The sequence below is a fragment of the Cercospora kikuchii genome (assembly GCF_019650295.1).
Source record: "Cercospora kikuchii DNA, contig_00005, whole genome shotgun sequence".
Lineage (NCBI taxonomy): Eukaryota > Fungi > Ascomycota > Dothideomycetes > Mycosphaerellales > Mycosphaerellaceae > Cercospora > Cercospora kikuchii.
In genome coordinates this window covers 2,460,133-2,476,645 of record NW_025408586.1, presented here as the reverse complement: position 1 = coordinate 2,476,645, position 16,513 = coordinate 2,460,133, and the positions used below count along the sequence as shown (strand labels likewise).

General features: G+C 52.7%; 8 protein-coding genes across 8 annotated transcripts; 5 read left to right on the top strand and 3 right to left on the bottom strand.

Moving 5' to 3' along the window:
• Positions 1–541: 541 nt before the first annotated feature.
• Positions 542–1,450, top strand: CKM354_000873400 (uncharacterized protein; the record flags this gene model as incomplete). Its single annotated transcript, XM_044804126.1, has 4 exons — positions 542–587; positions 965–1,103; positions 1,188–1,256; positions 1,321–1,450. The coding sequence occupies 4 exons, from the start codon at positions 542–544 to the stop codon at positions 1,448–1,450; spliced, it is 384 nt and encodes a 127-aa protein (XP_044660061.1).
• An 86-nt stretch (positions 1,451–1,536) lies between these two features.
• CKM354_000873300 (uncharacterized protein) lies at positions 1,537–2,244 on the top strand (the record flags this gene model as incomplete). The annotated part of the gene is made up of 1 exon (XM_044804125.1): positions 1,537–2,244. One exon carries the CDS (start codon positions 1,537–1,539, stop codon positions 2,242–2,244), a length of 708 nt encoding a protein of 235 aa, XP_044660060.1.
• A 486-nt stretch (positions 2,245–2,730) lies between these two features.
• CKM354_000873200 (uncharacterized protein) lies at positions 2,731–3,372 on the top strand (the record flags this gene model as incomplete). The annotated part of the gene is made up of 1 exon (XM_044804124.1): positions 2,731–3,372. The coding sequence occupies one exon, from the start codon at positions 2,731–2,733 to the stop codon at positions 3,370–3,372; it is 642 nt and encodes a 213-aa protein (XP_044660059.1).
• Positions 3,373–3,738: 366 nt separating this feature from the next.
• CKM354_000873100 (uncharacterized protein) lies at positions 3,739–5,523 on the bottom strand (the record flags this gene model as incomplete). Its single annotated transcript, XM_044804123.1, has 2 exons — positions 3,739–4,783; positions 4,832–5,523. The coding sequence occupies 2 exons, from the start codon at positions 5,521–5,523 to the stop codon at positions 3,739–3,741; spliced, it is 1,737 nt and encodes a 578-aa protein (XP_044660058.1).
• A 278-nt stretch (positions 5,524–5,801) lies between these two features.
• On the bottom strand, positions 5,802–7,447 carry CKM354_000873000 (uncharacterized protein; the record flags this gene model as incomplete). The annotated part of the gene is made up of 2 exons (XM_044804122.1): positions 5,802–6,976; positions 7,033–7,447. The coding sequence occupies 2 exons, from the start codon at positions 7,445–7,447 to the stop codon at positions 5,802–5,804; spliced, it is 1,590 nt and encodes a 529-aa protein (XP_044660057.1).
• Positions 7,448–8,676: 1,229 nt separating this feature from the next.
• On the bottom strand, positions 8,677–11,199 carry CKM354_000872900 (uncharacterized protein; the record flags this gene model as incomplete). Its single annotated transcript, XM_044804121.1, has 1 exon — positions 8,677–11,199. The coding sequence occupies one exon, from the start codon at positions 11,197–11,199 to the stop codon at positions 8,677–8,679; it is 2,523 nt and encodes an 840-aa protein (XP_044660056.1).
• A 335-nt stretch (positions 11,200–11,534) lies between these two features.
• On the top strand, positions 11,535–12,319 carry CKM354_000872800 (uncharacterized protein; the record flags this gene model as incomplete). Its single annotated transcript, XM_044804120.1, has 2 exons — positions 11,535–12,220; positions 12,274–12,319. The coding sequence occupies 2 exons, from the start codon at positions 11,535–11,537 to the stop codon at positions 12,317–12,319; spliced, it is 732 nt and encodes a 243-aa protein (XP_044660055.1).
• Positions 12,320–12,443: 124 nt separating this feature from the next.
• On the top strand, positions 12,444–16,131 carry CKM354_000872700 (uncharacterized protein; the record flags this gene model as incomplete). Its single annotated transcript, XM_044804119.1, has 2 exons — positions 12,444–15,282; positions 15,338–16,131. The coding sequence occupies 2 exons, from the start codon at positions 12,444–12,446 to the stop codon at positions 16,129–16,131; spliced, it is 3,633 nt and encodes a 1,210-aa protein (XP_044660054.1).
• Between the last annotated feature and the right edge of the window lie 382 nt (positions 16,132–16,513).

The window sequence follows — 16,513 nt, the reverse complement described above, 5'->3', positions numbered from 1 at the left end:
CACCACTGCAAGTTCGCACGAACACACCGAAAAAAAAAAGATGCAGGAGCTCAATCTGTGGATGGTCTACGGATTCCATCTTTCCAGATGCCTAATCGTTACTTCAGACTTTCGGCGTGCCACGTACTGGACGTTTCGAACCCGAAGGTCCTGCGGGAATCATTCAACCACCTGGGGAGTACCATCACGCACCCTTTCAGCAAGGTGCACGACAACCTGTGTAATGCAGAGCTTACCGCTAGACCAAGACGCCGAGCTCCTGGATGATGCACCTGCTTTCCAATTGCCTATCAATGTCCCATGGCAACATACAGGGGTCTGGCGGGACCTTCCGCTGAAGTGAAGTGAAGTGAAGTGAAATCTGAAGCGTGCAGCCCGCAACAACGGCGCTGCGGGCGATGCACAAATGGGCGCCACGCTCGCTTCAGGTAGCTGGTGGACTTTTGGTAGGTATAAACAATTTTCGTTGTCCTTCCACTGTCTCTCCTCTCTCCGCCTTTCCACCCTCACCCCACGCCACCACGCCACCACCGCCACCAAGATGCCATCAGCACTGAAGCGAGAGAAGCAGAAGGCGAAGATAGCGCGTAAGTCATTCCCGCCGTCCCTCGCGCGACATTTCTCCATCAGAAAGTCCATGAGAGTGCTGCCACAGCCGTCGACTGCAGACCCAAGCATGTCAGTCATTCGAGCGAGCGCTTGATCTGGCGCACTCGCTCCGAAATAATTGATACGCCGCTGAACACCGTGTCGCCGCATTGGAGAGCTGTGAAAGCACCGAGATGCACAGACTCCAATCGCCCCACCTCCTTTGAGCTGCAAGATCACGGTTCTCGGCCTGCTGCTCTCGGTGCCTCTGCACCTTACAGTGGCACTGGACATCGCGAACAAGAAGTCTCGCTCGCTCGTTGGGCTACAGAGCGAACGTTATAGTTGTTGAGTGACTGACAATGTGGTATAACAGCACGGAAAGCACGCACCGTGTGCGTGAAGCGGGGTGAAAACCCCAATCTGGCATGGAAGAAGAAGAAGGAGGAGAAGGAGGAGAAGAAGAGCAAGAACGCCAAGAAGAAGTATGCCTGTCCCATATTCCTGTGGAGCAGGTAGTTCCATGGCTCCAGCTGGGAAGCAGCTGGCTTTGCAGGCAATTTCTGATACCCGAAACATGAAAAGCTAACATATGATAGGGCCGATACCGACGATGTTGGCGCTGCCATGGAGGCAGCTTTCATCCGGCACGACCATGGCGTGCATTGGTATGTCTCCATGCACCGGGATCAATCCATGCCACCGTATGTCCCGACGCTAAACATCTCGCAGGACGAAGAATGCGGAGCTGGACGAGCCCCGCAAAGCCGTGGAGAGGCTACTCTCCGTCGAAGAGGAAGTTGTGGAGGCAACAGACCTCCAGCCGGACTCGTTTTTCGAGCCGGCCTTTGACGGAGAGTAGTCGCTCCGGCGGCAAACATTCTCAGCAAACACGTCCCCCTCAAAGCCGCCGCACCTCCCCCAGCACCAGTCCCGCCAGCCATCACAATGGCAGAGCAAGCAGTTTCCAATCTTTTCGGCTACCACAACTTCGATCACATAGCGACCCCAGCGAGAATATCCCTCTTCTCCCGCCTCCATATCCTCGATGTTTGGCATAACACGACATGTATTTTCAGAGAAGCAGAAAGATGCTCCGCACCACTCAGCACACAAGAAGGCGCGGCTATCTGCGCAGCCTTTGGCGATTTCTGTTTTGAGATTGAAGACCCACTCAACGACGCCGACTCTACCAAGCTAGAACTCGAACGATTATTTCGGAAAGCACTGTGCACTGCACATCGAGAAGAAGCGAGGAAAGAAGACGTGCTCGGAAATGTGGAATGCTATTTACCAATTGTCCTGGGCTGGAGAGGAGAAACACTGAAACAAAGTCCCAAGTCACCAGACACGGACAAGGAGAGACATTCGAAACTGGGCGTTCTGATACCAAAAACCACGAACATGAAATTGACGTCACGGAAGCGAGACAGCGGGAACATGACTGCGAAAGGCTGGAGCGGAAATAAAGGCGCGGCGACGGCGAGTGCGGGATACCATGCGAGAATGTCTATGTCGTCGTTTGAGCAAGATCCACAGGAGTTCGACAAGGTTCCTTTACATTCCATGGGCATTCGGACCGAGAACAGGAGCAGACGGCGTTGGAGCCTCTTCACAAACAAGGCGAACGAGCAGGTCAGGATGGAGATTGATTGATTGGCGCATGGACTGCATATTTTCGGCGTTGCATTGTGCTTTGAGATACCCCTTTGCTTGTACATACGGCTGCATTAACGTCGCTACTCCGCTCAGATAGCGAGATAGAACGCAAACAGGCGTTCACGACGTCCCCCGATTTAGCGTCTACCAGGCACAATGACCAGAGCCCAGTTCACTGACTATTGGCAGACATTGACCTCATGATCAAAGTTCTCCAGCCTGGCGAACAACGCCTCAATCTCTGTGATCTCTCACAATCCACCGCCTGACGTTACAGAAGAACAAAGTCCTTGTTCAATTATCCCACGTGGAGCTCTGTCTTCACGGCGCCGAAAATGCATGACTACCTCCTTCTTGCCCAGCAATCAGTTACTTTTGCTTCTCCAGAATACTCTCCACTCCTCTCGAAGCCCAAAGACAATCAAACCAAGACTATTTCGAATCGCATAGCAAACGATCAAAGACACTCTACCACTCACGTAGATGAAACCTACAGAACTAATGACAATGACGGACTTCTTCCTCCTTCAGCAAGACATTACATTCGACAGTCACGGAAACTTGCAGGCTCAAGTTGACGATGCTGTCTACAATTCTACAAGCTTCTACATCCAAGATCACGAAGAGGAAGAAGACTCAATCGATAGTGATTCAGATCAAGACACTGTCTCAGACGAGCAGACAACTGCGGCACGCGTCGATACCACGCCGCGACGACCACTCTGCCTCTTCATTATCAAGGGCAAGAAGCTGTGCAAAGGCATTTGCCATCGACTTTCGAGATCTGCCCCATCTGCGTCACAGCAAGGGCAAACATCCACACCTCTTCTCCCAACCACTAGCAGCTACATCGACTGGGATCTGGCTGTACTTGAGCATAATCTGAGCGGTATTGGCGATCTTGGAGACCTGATCGCTTGGTTGTATCGGAATTTGGACATTCGAGAGCAAATCAACGGACTCTGGTGGCCGGTCATGCAAGAATGTAAGGGCGAAGAGGGGGCAGAATTGCTGTTGAAAAGATTGGGAAGTGGGAGTTGGTGGATAGCAGGAGATGAGAGTGGTGAGTTGAAAGACACGGTTGTCGATGTGTTGGGCAGGAGGTTGGAGAACAGGATATGGTGAGAAAGATGGGTGGTAGGACATTTGCGGAGCAAGTTTGCGGGTACATCTGCAGAGGGGTGTTGACAATAATTAGGACAGGGCAGACATGGAATGCATGTTGGGCAATTTGTAAAGCGAAGCGTTCTTTGCAATACTCTTATGCAACATGCCGAGATGTCGCTCTGTTGATAAGATCTAGCTGCAATTTAACGAATCTGAGACTTTCAATTCAGAAGAGAGCCTTGAGCAGTGAAAGGCCACTGACCGTAGCAACAATGAGAGGTAGATCGCACGCATACTGAGCCACTTGTCGTGGCCCCCTGATCTCAGCTTCGTGCGATCAGTCGGTGGTCGCCCGGACTATCGTCACTGCAAAGAGATCTGAGCTCAGAGTTCAGGACTGGCACCACGACCGCCCACGTCAGCCTCGACGTCCATGTCTTCTACATCATCCTGCTGCTCGGAAACGGCTTCAGTGGCTTTTGCTGAGAGTCGAGCAGATCGTCTCGGCCCTGGTGCACGAGCATCGCCAGATGCAGTGCCAGCTGTGACACCCTCGCTGTCACCCGTATCGTTCTCGACATCCGCAGCTACTGAATCTTCCTCATCTCCGTCTTCCTCATCGTCTGCCTCATCCTCGTCATCGGACTCCTCTTCTTGGAACTCTGGGAAGTCGTCCCAGGTGTGCCAACCATTGTTCTTGAGTACCTCACGGTTGACCTTGCCCTGCTGTGCGTCAAGCAATGCCTTGTTGAAGTGCGCCAGAGCGGCAGTGAGCTTGACGACTTGGTAGCTGCGCGATTGTGGTTCGAAATCCGGATATCCCTTGTCCTTCTTTGCTGTGTCGAACAATTCCTCAAGCCGCACATCGCGAATGTTGATGTATTCAAGATTGCGCAAATCGAACAGAGCTTTCATACCCGGAACGGCAGCCGGGTTGGCGTTATCCATGGTCCAGCCGCTACTCCAACGACGTCGCATGCGGATCTTGGTCTCGAGAGTGCCGAACATGACAATCTGTAGCTTTTTCAGTCCAGTGAACTCTCGGAGCAGTGGGGCCGTGAGGTCTTCAGAGTCGGTATCCCCACGTCGGACGTTGTCGTAGTGTATCGTGATGTCGCGGACGACACTACGGCGTAGCTGACCGAGCCCAAGAGCAAATGCATGAAACTCGCAAGAGTAGTAGAAAACCAACGGGGTGGCGTAGTAAATACCCACAGCCTCATCACGGATTTGCTTGTTCACAGCCAACAAACAGAGAGCCGACAGTGGGCCATGAGCGTCGTCACCATCCTTTGTTTTCCTCGCTGTCGTGCTTGGAGGTTTCTTGGAAGGATGGATCGGACCGTCGATACCAAGCAACATGTCATATATGCGATTTCGTAGCTCGGGAGGCAGGCCAAAGAAATCAAAATAAGCAGCCTTGGATTTCCTAGTTCCATGTCAATACAGCGCCACGCGAGCGAATTGTGGTACTCACTTCTTCTTGCTGGCGGCAGTCGTTGGCCCTGCAAGCTTGGCCTTCTTACTCGTGACGGCTGATGCCATGATCTTCGGTCTGATCTGGGTCAAAAGAACGCCACCAGGGATGGGCCCTGCCTCCTTCTTGCCTTTGATTGTGCGATTTCCGAAGTTGACATTTGGAATCCCCTTTAGGGAGAGCAAGCGGTCAATGCCTTTGAGGTGATAGAGAGCAAGCTGCTCTTGAGCTGAGTATTCGCCATCCACTGCCCAATATGATTGACGTGTGTCACGCTTGATCAAAGCTTGCCGGACCATGTCCTTCTCGTCGACTTCGATAGTGAGCTCGACAAGACCTTTCAGTTTCGCAATGCAGTCGAACGCATAGTTGGTCCCTGACTGGCTCGGATCCCAATCGCACGTCAATCTCCGTACCAGACGATAATGCCGAGCGAACGTGTCGTGCACGAGAAAATCCGGATGGAGCCAAGAGCTGACAAAGTGGTTCTCCCCATAGTAGATTGGCGCCGCCTCTCGATCGGCTCTAGCAGATACTCGAAGAATCGTGGGCATGCGTTTCGGATGGTAACGTCCAATTCCGCGGTTGCACATTTCATCGTGTTCGCGTCTTCCGATCGGTTTGTCGTGCACAAGGTGCATGCGGTAGATCTTGTCGCGCACCTTGCGCGGGAGATCCCAAAAGTCCGGCATCTTGTTGTTTGAGTGCGGTGACGATGTCGCTGTCAGCGTGGTCGGTGGAGTTTGTGACGCTGCGAAGCCAAGGAGTTGTGCGGCAGACCCATTTGAGGTCGCGTCGCGTCTGCCTGTTCACTTCGGGAAGGCACTATAGACCTCACGCGTCTTCACGGACTCACTGATCGGCACGTGCCGACTTCACTGCCGGAAGCCGTCGCCGACAACATGCAATGACGGCGACGTGCCAGAAGTAGAGGATTCATAGTGCATCGCCGCGATGCACGCAGCGTATATCAACCAAGCTGTCGAGCACAAAGCACATCGAGTCCTTTCCCGCAAACAGCATCTTGCCACAAGAATTGCTTCGCGACATCGCGTATCGACGATCGAGCGTGCAAACTTCGCAAACGCGTAGCTTGCCCGAACATGTTCGCCCAGAATGCCTCCATTTTGCTGCCAAGTGCACCTATGCCAGCGATGCATAGAGCCCACACGAGCAGATCCAGGCCTTGCTCAGTACTCCATTCCAAGACTCTGGAAAGTTCTACGACATCTCGGAGTTCTTCGAGCAGCTTCAGATGCCAGCCGCTGTGTGGTGGTAGACCGAGGATCACAGCCTGGCAGTATAGCAGCGAGACGATGCGGACGATCTCGTAGACTGCGCAGTATGATGATTCGCGGGAAACATCTGTAAGTTCCGTCCAAGACCGGAGGCATTTCATATCGTATTCGACGATGTTTCGGAGCATCTTCAGCTGGTACATCGTCCTTTTGTCCACATTCGTGAAGTCGGTGCGGGAAAACAGGATGTCGAGCGCAGCAAGCTGTTGCAAGGCATCGAGCATATCGCGAGGCAGGCTTCCTGGGACATCGCTAAATGCCTGGACGACAATAGCAGCGGACTGGTTGTGTAGAGGTGTAATCGATGTTGTCTCTTTCCAGATGCAGGGTGTGATTGGTCGACATCCGGTCATGGCAGCTTGTACAAGATCCGCCCAAGCCACTCTTCCCCGCAACCCATTCGAGGGCAGAGCATGGAAGCCACCAGCTCGGTCGACTAGCGCATGCATACCAGCGAAATGTGATGCATGAGGACGAAAGCGACCAAAGACACTCAGCCAGTCCGCCGTTGGCATGTAAGGAACGAACATTAGCTCCTCGACTTCAGGCTGCATCAAGCATTCCTGGTAGTCCATGGCAGCCAGAGCAATGACTAGGATAATTGCCCACTCCGCGGAAATGGATTTGCTGACGTTGTCGCGCACCAATGTGATGACTTCGCTTTGGTAATGCACCAGCCTCTTGACGGTGGCAGGGCGCGTTATCCGATTTGACAAGACAGCTAAATGTACCGCTGAGACATAGTTGAGATAGTGGTAGAACAAGGGTTTGTCGCAGTATGCATGCAGCAGGGGAGCTTGATGGTCATCTCCATGCATGTGAAATTGCGGCCAGAAGACCTGAGTCACTGCAAGCCAGGTTAGACAACAGATCATGAGCCTAACTTTCTGAGAAAGCACTTACTATACTCAATGGTCTGCGTCGATGCAGCTGGCGCGATGCAAGACGGCGACAATGCACCGAGCGTCGCAGGAAGTACTTCAGGTACTGAGAAAGCTGGTTCCACAGCAGCAACTGCAATATTCTCCTCTTCCGATCCCGATTCGGGACTTGCCAGCGACGCAAGACCTCCCGACATTACACTCTCGGTAGGCGTAATGGCGTATGCTTGCCTTGACGTCTCTGCATCCTCCATATACCCGTACTGAGCAGAAGGAGCAGCGAGAGTAGCTGCCAACTGCTGCAGAGCAAATTCCACACTGTTGACTGTAGCCCGCTTCTTGAGCCTCGCCATCTTAGCCGCGTGCGAACGAGCCTGTCTGCTTGGACGGCCATCTCCTCGGCCGTCCACAAAATGTATCATGGTCAGAGGCGCCATAGGTGGTATGTCTTGAATCTCAATGCGGAAAGTGGTCGAGGGATTGAGAGGTGCATCGAGGTGGTCAGTGATATGCCAAGGTTGTGCTGAAGTTACAGCAGGATAAGCTGGCTGCATGGCCAAGAGTGGTGGCTGCTGAGCTGTACCAGATCTGGATGCTTTAGGCGAGATCTTGCATCTGGAATTCTGGACAGCAGGGCGGTTTCAGGGATGAGCTGGCTGGAGCTATGAGTGTTAAGAGTACTTTGATTGCCACCGCTGCGAGTGTGTATGGCTTACTGTGCATCGTGTTCATGCTACTGGCTGGAAAAGATTGACGTTGATCTCGGTCCTCAACATGATTTCCCTTTTCAACGAGACACGCTTGATATCGAGGACTCGTCCCCCAATGAACGCTCAACGATGCGTAGTTGTGGTGCTGAGATGCTGTCTGAGCTGGCTTCAGACCGGATGAGATGTTGTCGTCCATGTGTGAAGTCCACCGGCTGGTCCAGCATACGAGTCCTGAGCTTCGAGTCATCTCGGCACCAGACCAAAATACTCTAGCGGCTATGGCCAACAGATTCTTGCATGGGCTCTCGAGATGTTATTCTGGTACAGTATTGACTTCGCTTCACTGAGCGGCCTCAAAGCTGAGGGTCGAGTCTCGCAACGGAGAAATTGGAACTTTAGGATTCGCGAGCTCCGCCCATGGTAAAGGAGTTTACATGACTTTCGCGAGGTCTCCGGCATCTTTAGCGATGACACATGCGCGGAGCGTAGTCTTTGAAGATGGCTGGTCTACTGGATGGTGCAAGCCCCACGCATTGCTGTTGTCGAGACCGTCGCGCCAAGACTCTGCCATCTCGCTTCACTTTCCCTTTTCGCGCATCGTTGCTATTCGCGTTCCAACATGGTGGACAAAACCTGCATACCCTGCAAGCACGAGACCACGAGACCACGAGGGACTTCACCTCTTAACACTACGCCTTGAAGATTCTCCGTGTCTCGTTATGCTAGTTGACACAGACATGGTGACAGAAGCCGCACTTTTGTCCAACCGTGGCGCTTCGCTCTTGCTGCTTACAATTCGGATAGACTGCGATAATCGAATACCTTCGAAACTATATATTCAGTCTAATTCAAGAAATTCCTATCGAATCTTACATGCTGCACTGCTTGGCAATTACCATGACCGAACAACAGCAAACTCAGCCTCGAAAGCCAGCCGTTTTTTGCATCAACGGGAATCACCACATTTTACCCGAAATGGAGCCTGCAAGTGACTCTCTAGACTTCTGCGACCTCATCCTGCTGAACATGCTGCCTCCCACTGCAGCAGCACTGGAAGATGCAGCATTTCTTGGTCGATGGCGCTCGCACTCGTCAGGCGTCGGCTCCCCTTGCGACTGATGGAAGAACTCCGACGCCTCAAATTTGTGATCCGAACCCGCGGCCTCACATACAATCTGTTTCTTGTACAGGTCAAGCTGTGGCCAGCAGGCATTGCACCATTGGTAGCCTTCGTACTCAGGTGACTTTCTGGCCTTTTCAAGACGCATAATCTTTCGACACAGCTTGTTCGAGCAGAACACAGTAGGTTTTGGGACGGGCCAGCTGTCTCTGAATTGCTTTGTAGCACCGGGCGCAAACATTTCTTTGCTGCTGACGAGGCCTAGCTCCTTGCAGTATCTGGTGCACTTATGGACAACAAAGAAGAGTTTTATGCTGGCCTCGCCGAGGTTCGCGTCGGACAGTTTGAATCTTTCCGCGTCGAGGGTTTGGACTGCCGGATCAGTCAAAGTACGGCTCACAGCATCTCCTTGGAGGTCGTTCACAAGGAGATGTCCGTACGAGCGCTCAAAAGTGAAGTGGGAGAAGGCTTGCACCAATTGATTGAACTCGTCGTTAAAGTCCTCATTCACCCATGTATGGTTGTTGTTGTATTTGACATATTTGCCGGCAATGTATGGCTCCAAGGAAACACACGATGCCGGCGTTCTGGGCGCGTGAGATGATTTGCTTTGCAGGCACGAGGTAACGACAAAGTCGAGTGGAGGTTCGATGTCAAGGAGTCCGTTGAACTCAAGGGCAAACGCTTTAGCCAAAGACTGGATCTTCATATCCTCAACCATTTGAGGCCGCCATTGACCGGGTTTAAGATAAGTCTTGAGGACAAATGGGCTGTTGGAAGCGACTGTGCACGCGTACGAGGCAGCACGCATGGCACCGTGAGCGAAAGGCTTAGGCCGTGCGCGGACGGTGAACACCGCGGTGCTCAGTGGAATATTCGAATCAGAATCCATCATCTCGTTAAGGGTGCTGGCCTCATGTGTACCCGCCGGACAGAAGCCCTCAGTGTCTAGAACGTCGCTGAACCATCCATGGGCGTTCCACTGTGGCGTGACCTTCTCCAAAAAGATCGAAGGTGGAAGACTCTGACTCGATTGAGTGCTCACGGATTCATACTCGTTGATTGTAGCCATGTTTGGGCCAGCTTGGCCCTGAGTGCGACGTGCAAGAGTGACGCGGCCAGCTGTGCGAGAGAAGGAACTGGTCACGGTCTTACAGACAAGGTGTCGAAGCTCGCTGTAAGTTGCACCGAGAGCTAGCTCCTCGAATTGTGGTGCAGTCACGATTCTCGTCCCTGCGTCGAAAGGGCTTTGTCTCGGAACAGCAGGCCCAAGTTCGTTGAAGTAAATGTTCGATGGCAGCAGCGATGCGTTCCGAGCACCATATATCCGGGCGAATGCAAGCGCCATGCGATCTGTGCCTTGCCTGCCTCCAGTGATACGGAGCACAGCATAATTGATGTTGAGCTGAATGGCTTTTCTCAGGAGTGGTTCATGCACCAGTCCATGTGGCTCGCTTCCGTCATGGTGGAATTCATCTTCATCAGCGGGGAAGTCGTTCAGGGTGCGGCCGTGTGGTGGTGCATCTCCGATATGAATGAGGCAGCGAGTTTGGTGTGCCCAGGACTGTTGTAAAGCGCGATCGAGTCCTCCTAGCGCATTCTCTGGGGTATCTAATCGCCGCGGATATTCTCCGCCTGCAACAAGACTGTCGACAAATCTGTGGATCTTGTCCGTATCTTCAGTAAAATCTACAGATTGGAGTTGAATGTGAGGGGCGAATCCGTGATCCTTGTAGCTCACTACCGCGATGCGAACATCTGCTTCTCCCAAGAACGTGCGCTTAACGTCTGCAACTATGTCTTTCACCTGATTGCGGACCGTGTCTATGTACGGTGTCATCGAGAAAGTAGTGTCAATAAGGAACAGGAGGTCTGTTGAACACATCTTCTTGAATAGCCCTGAAGTAGAGGAACGGTGGACGCGGGCGTTGGCATCGTCGACTTCTGCACGCAACTGTCTTTTTAGATTGCTTGCATTCGATACTGCATCCCGATAGTTGGCGCGCGCTCGGGAGAGCTGCTGGGTCGAGGATAAAGCCCTGGACATGGATGTGTTGGCAGCATCGCTTCCTCGAGACCTGCTTCCGTGTCGCGATCTCGAATCGATAGAAGACACAACTGACAGCGGAGCGGTGCGAGATCGCTGGAGAGAGTTTAGCAAGAGACTGTCTGCCGACGAACGGGGATTGGCCTGCGCTCGAGATCGTGACGCGGAAGAAGATGATGCTCGGCGCGACGCTACGAGGGTTGGAGAAGACGTGCTATTCAGGGAAGACTGCAAGAGTTGATTCGACAACGTCTCTAGATCGTCAGAGGTTATGCTCGTTCGCGAGACGGAGGCAGACTGGTGTGGCGCCATGGCGATAGAGTGAATCGAAGCAAGCCCAGCTGGTTAGGAGCGAGATGGGTGCTCACGGACGAGGATGGAGGAACGGCCAGCAGCGAAGAGAGAGGGCCCAAAGCGCCCGAGCCTGCACAAGGCTGAGTGGCAGAAGGTTGGTTGCCTTCATCGCGCACTGCCGCTCCAGTACTTCTACGTGTCGTCGCATCCTGCAGTCCCGTCGCTCGTCACACCGGTGGCGTAGAGGCCGCACCGCTTCACGTCTCTGTTCGGTCGCTTCGTGCGGAGGTAGTCTCTCAGCGGCACTGTCGTCGTCGTTCTTGTCTTTGATCATTGTCGTGTCGTGTCAGGCGATGGCGACGGACGTGGATCTTCGTGTCCAGACGCTGCTTGCCAAGGCCAACCTCGCCCCACCTTCACGACTGGACGCGCTGCAACGTCCAGCTCCTCTCCGTCCTGCTATCCATCTGGAAACCATCGAGGCACGGGAATGCTTGGAATCGCAGCGACCAACAGACCGCACTCCTGTCAGTCCCGCGTCGCCCGCGCGGCTATGGCGAAGCATCCGGCCCATCAAGCACAAGCGCCAGGAAGCGCAATCGAGCACTTGGATTACCACAGACCATGAGGTTGCGGCAGTCACTGACGCCTTGCTCGACCAAAATCCCCTGAAATCTGTGGGTGTGGCCCAGACAGTACTTCAACATGCGAGGGCTGCGAGCCTGGACCAGCTATGGCGCTCACTTCATGGAGGCGAACTGCATACCGGAGTCCCATGGTTGAGTCGTATCATTCAACGCAGCACAGTCACTTCGCCGCGGGAGCTGGACTACATCCAGTTGTTGTGCGAGACTGGACCTAGTCCAGAAGTTCTTGACGCAGCGTTCTACACCGCCTTCGACAAGGGCTGCGCCGCGTCAATGGGTCTGCTGCTAAGCTACGATGCAGATGCCTCACGTTGCCAAGAGGGCGTTCGGAAGCGCGTGCAGCTAGGACATCTCGACATGATCAAGCTACTCTTGGCTGCTCCTCGTAGCATGTCAGTCGACGTCTGGCGGCACATTTTGCACCCTTGTGAACATGTGGACCCAGCCGTGTTGGCACACTGTCTTGCACACCGTCGCGATGTCGCGAATGAGGACATGCTCAGAAGAGCTTTATCCGCTCACAACTTCTCCGCTACGGCAATTGTTCTTGCATATGCAAGTTCAGACGAATCGCTCCGCTGGGATCAAGATTCTACTTGCAAAACGATTTCCAGGATGGATGCTTCGAAAAGATATGCCTTCTTCGACCTGATCAACGAAGCTGGATTCATGTACGATAACCCAACACTAAGGGAAGAAGTGCTGCGCGATGTCACGGACCGTGAGATGTCGCTTGTTCGATTGTTGGTCGAAGCAGGCGTGTGCCTAGACGTGGGACCGCTCAATGCACTAAAAATGGCAGTGACCCAGATGGATCTCGAAATCTTGGACGTCTTATCTCATGGGACCTTTGACAATGTATCCGCGGCTCTGGACTGGGTACCCCCAAACGCGACTGAGCAAGGCATACTGAAAGTATTGGAAAAGCTACGTGCTCTCTGCCTCGAAGGCGACCCGTTGAGTCGCCGATTGATCTGTGCAGTTCGAAGTAAACACGTCTTGGAAGCCACCGAACTCATACGCATGGGCGCATCTATTGACTACAAACAGGGCTTGGCCCTGCAAATAGCAATACGCAGCAGCGATCCGGACATGCTTGATATACTGCTTCATGGGGATTGCACGCCTCAAGTTCTATCACGTGTCGTGCCTGCTCTCATGAAAGTGCAACCTCCTAAGGCGCGACTCTCGCTTCTAGAAAGAATCCTCATCAAAGGCACTCTGCCCGAAACTCTGGGAGGACCGCTCGAAGTATTGCTCGCTGAAAGCGGCGAAGCAGACCTGGAGTGCATAGCACTTCTACTACGGTACGGCGCGTCACCCGATGCAAGTGACGAGGAGGCTACAAACAGTGTCTTGGTTGCTGCCAGTCGCGGGTGGCTTCACGCCTTGAAGCTGCTGTGCGAAGCTCCTATCAGGCCTATGATCCTCGCGAAAGCTGTTCTGGTTGGGTTTCGAGATTTTCCAACGGCAGCTCAGGATCACGACACGTTGTTGACGATCATGCGCTTGCTACTGGGCAAAGGCGCCAAGGGAAAGCTAGTCGATCAGACACTTCTGTCTGCAGTGACACGAGAGTCGCGGCTGGATGTCGTACAACTTTTGTTGTCCTCGGGAGCCAATGCAAACTACAAGCAAGGGGAAGCTTTCGTAAGTGCGCTAGGCAGCAGAAACTCGAGAATTTTTGATGCCCTATGTAAGACTTGTCCACCGGATCTGGCAAGCTCAGAGCGCATTATGCCATATGCTATCGGACAACGATATTATGAGCCGAAGAGTCTTAACACTTTTCTCCAATGCACGCAGCACAAGCGAGCTGCTTTGGACGTCATAAGTGCAGCGTCGCTCGAAAAATCCTCAAATATCAAGACCATAATGCATTGCTTGTTGTCTCATGGTCTTCGCGTCAACGGCGGAGAATGCAAGTTCCTCCACCTTGCAGTACTAGCTGACGACATCAGCTTGCTACAGAGCATGCTTGCAGCGAAGCCGAACGTCCTGTCACTTCAGCTAGCTTTCGAGACAGCTTTACGAGTCAACAAGAGACGCAAAAGACTAGATGTGATGAAATTTCTGCTGGAACACGCTTCAGCAACTGAGATTGGACAAACGATGTGCATTGCACATCAGACACAGCTTGCAATCGACGGCGACTTAGAAGGCTTACGTTTGATTCTACATCATGGTGCTTCTGTAGACCATCAAGGCGGCATCGCTGTGCAGAGAGCAGCCCGGTCCGGCCTTATGGATGTGCTGCGTCTGCTACTGAAATATCGCCCTGGTGTCGATACGGTTACTAAAGCATGCCTTGCATGCCTGGAATCTTTTGAGAAACGTGGCGATATCTCACCAGACCACAAGAACTCAATATATGAGGCTCTGCTCGACTCCAGTGCTGGCATCAACGTCGACCACCTGTCCAGTCTCTTGCTGGCATCCATCCAAAGCGTGTCATCGGAGGTCCAATTTCCGATGTTATTACTTCGTCGAGGTGCGAAGGTCTACGAGAAGACTACCAGACTAGCTCTCGAGACAGCTTCGGACGATCTTTCACGTCTGATCGTCCGCAAATCTTCTGGCCGAGAGCTGTTTCACCTGGTCTTTGCGTGTGAATTGACTGTGGAACGTCGCACCTGGCTATTGGATGAGTGGCTTAAGCAGGACATTCGCCAAGTGGACAAATGTCGCGCTCTGCTGCATTCGTTGGATACCAAAAGAATACACGATCTCCCCATTGTAGAGTTACTTTTGAAGCACGGCGCCGACGTGAGCTTCGAAAATGGAGAAGCTTTGAAGCTCGCAGTGCGAGCTCAGTCTCCTGACGCCATTGCACTTTTGGGCAAGAGTGTCAAGACGCGTGAAGTGGCTAACAATGCTTTCGCATATGCTGCGAAGGCGGTGTTCAACGATCCTTCCACACGTTTCAAGATCTACCAGGGCTTACTGAATGGAAACCTTGTGGACAAGGCGAATTGCTACGGAGCATTGAAGAATTGCCTCGATCGGCAAGGCGCGGATCTTGACACCGTGCGCCTGCTCGTGACTAAAGGCGCTGATCCCTGTGCTGCGTGCTTCATTTCGACATGTCGAATCGGCTCGACTAAGCACTTCCGGGAGCTTTGCAAAAGTGCAGACCTTGACCGACTCGTGGATGCGTTGCTTTCCAGTTTTCATGATGAAACCGATGCTGCTAGGTGGCTCAAATTGTGCCTTCAGCAACAACACCCATCTGCAAGGATCACGAACCCTGATCTACTCATTCGTTGCATCAAGAAATATCCTAATGGAGAGGTGCTCACAGGTCTTGTTCTTGCAAGAAGCAATATCGCTGCTCAGACCGTAATTTACAGCGTCTTTCCTGGCTGGGCTGAAGAAAAATGCTCACTACTAATTTGGGCGCTGTTGTCCAGACCACGGGTGTCAAGCAAGACGATTCTCAAACTTCTTGCGGCAGGTGAGTCCTACCCTGATCGTGATAGCTATTCGTGGCCCCTGATCGCTTTCAACAGGCTGTGACGTTGACCTCGAAACTCCTACAACGCGTGTATCGGCGTCGATGGCCTGCGTGTTAGACAACTCTAGAACTCCGGTACTGAAAGCACTTCTCAAAATGAGACCGGATCTTGCCCTTGAACCGCACGTTCCAGCGTCCGTGTTAGCGTGCTTAGGCGCTGAACCCGGATCTGCTTCGAAAGACCCCATCAACGAGATTGGCGCACTCACACTATGTCAGGCTTCAGTATATGTGGGTAATATTGATTCGTACGAGCTCCTAGCAAGTTATAGTGTCCCAGACGAGGATGATCTCCACTTGGCGGCGTGGCTTGCGCTGCCTAAATTCGTGGAAAAGTTCCTCAAAGATCACGATCCGGAGCTCGAGTCGGAGGCTTACGGCAATTACACACCACTAGCTGTTGCACTGGAGACCGACAGTGGGCAATCATATTGTAAAGTCGCCGATGCAGAGGCTTCCTTTGAGGATCGGCGGAAAAGGACAATCGACCTGTTGGCGAAGAAATCCAACCTCGCTTGGCGATACAGGCAGAAAACTTATGTGCACATAGCTTTTGCTATCGGTCCTGGCACCACGAAAATTCTACTGGATGCTCTTGACATCAAGACAGCTTCGTCGAGATTCAGCATGCTTGTCTATGAAGACAAGGCCGGGCGAAGATACACCCCATTCGAATACATTAACGAGCTTATGAATCTTCAGCCGTCAGAGCGGGACGAGCTCATGCGATGTCTTGCAGGAGCCAACCTTTTGACAGATGCAGAACGCATTACTTTTGCCTATCGATGAAGAACAACGACCACAGCGAATCAGTCGCAATCAATCTAAATCCCAGACGAGTTGTCAATACCGGTGATCACAACCAAGGGCAGTTTCCATCAATTAGAGCCCGCAGACGCACTTAATTGTCTGCCAACAGGCATGGTTCCGTACAAATGGGTTCGCCAGCTTCACATAGTGCTATCACGCCGAAAGCCGTACGTTTTATGAACCATTCGCCGGGACACACTGTAGCAGTGCTTTGGAAAGTGCTTGCTTCCGTACCAGGACAAGAATGACCGGACAGCGTGGGTCACCGGCGCAATTTGACGATGGCGCCGATTGCTGAAACTGTGGAGATCTCGTCTCAGAGTATCGCGGCACAGGATTACATCTTTACTGCTTCAGGCAC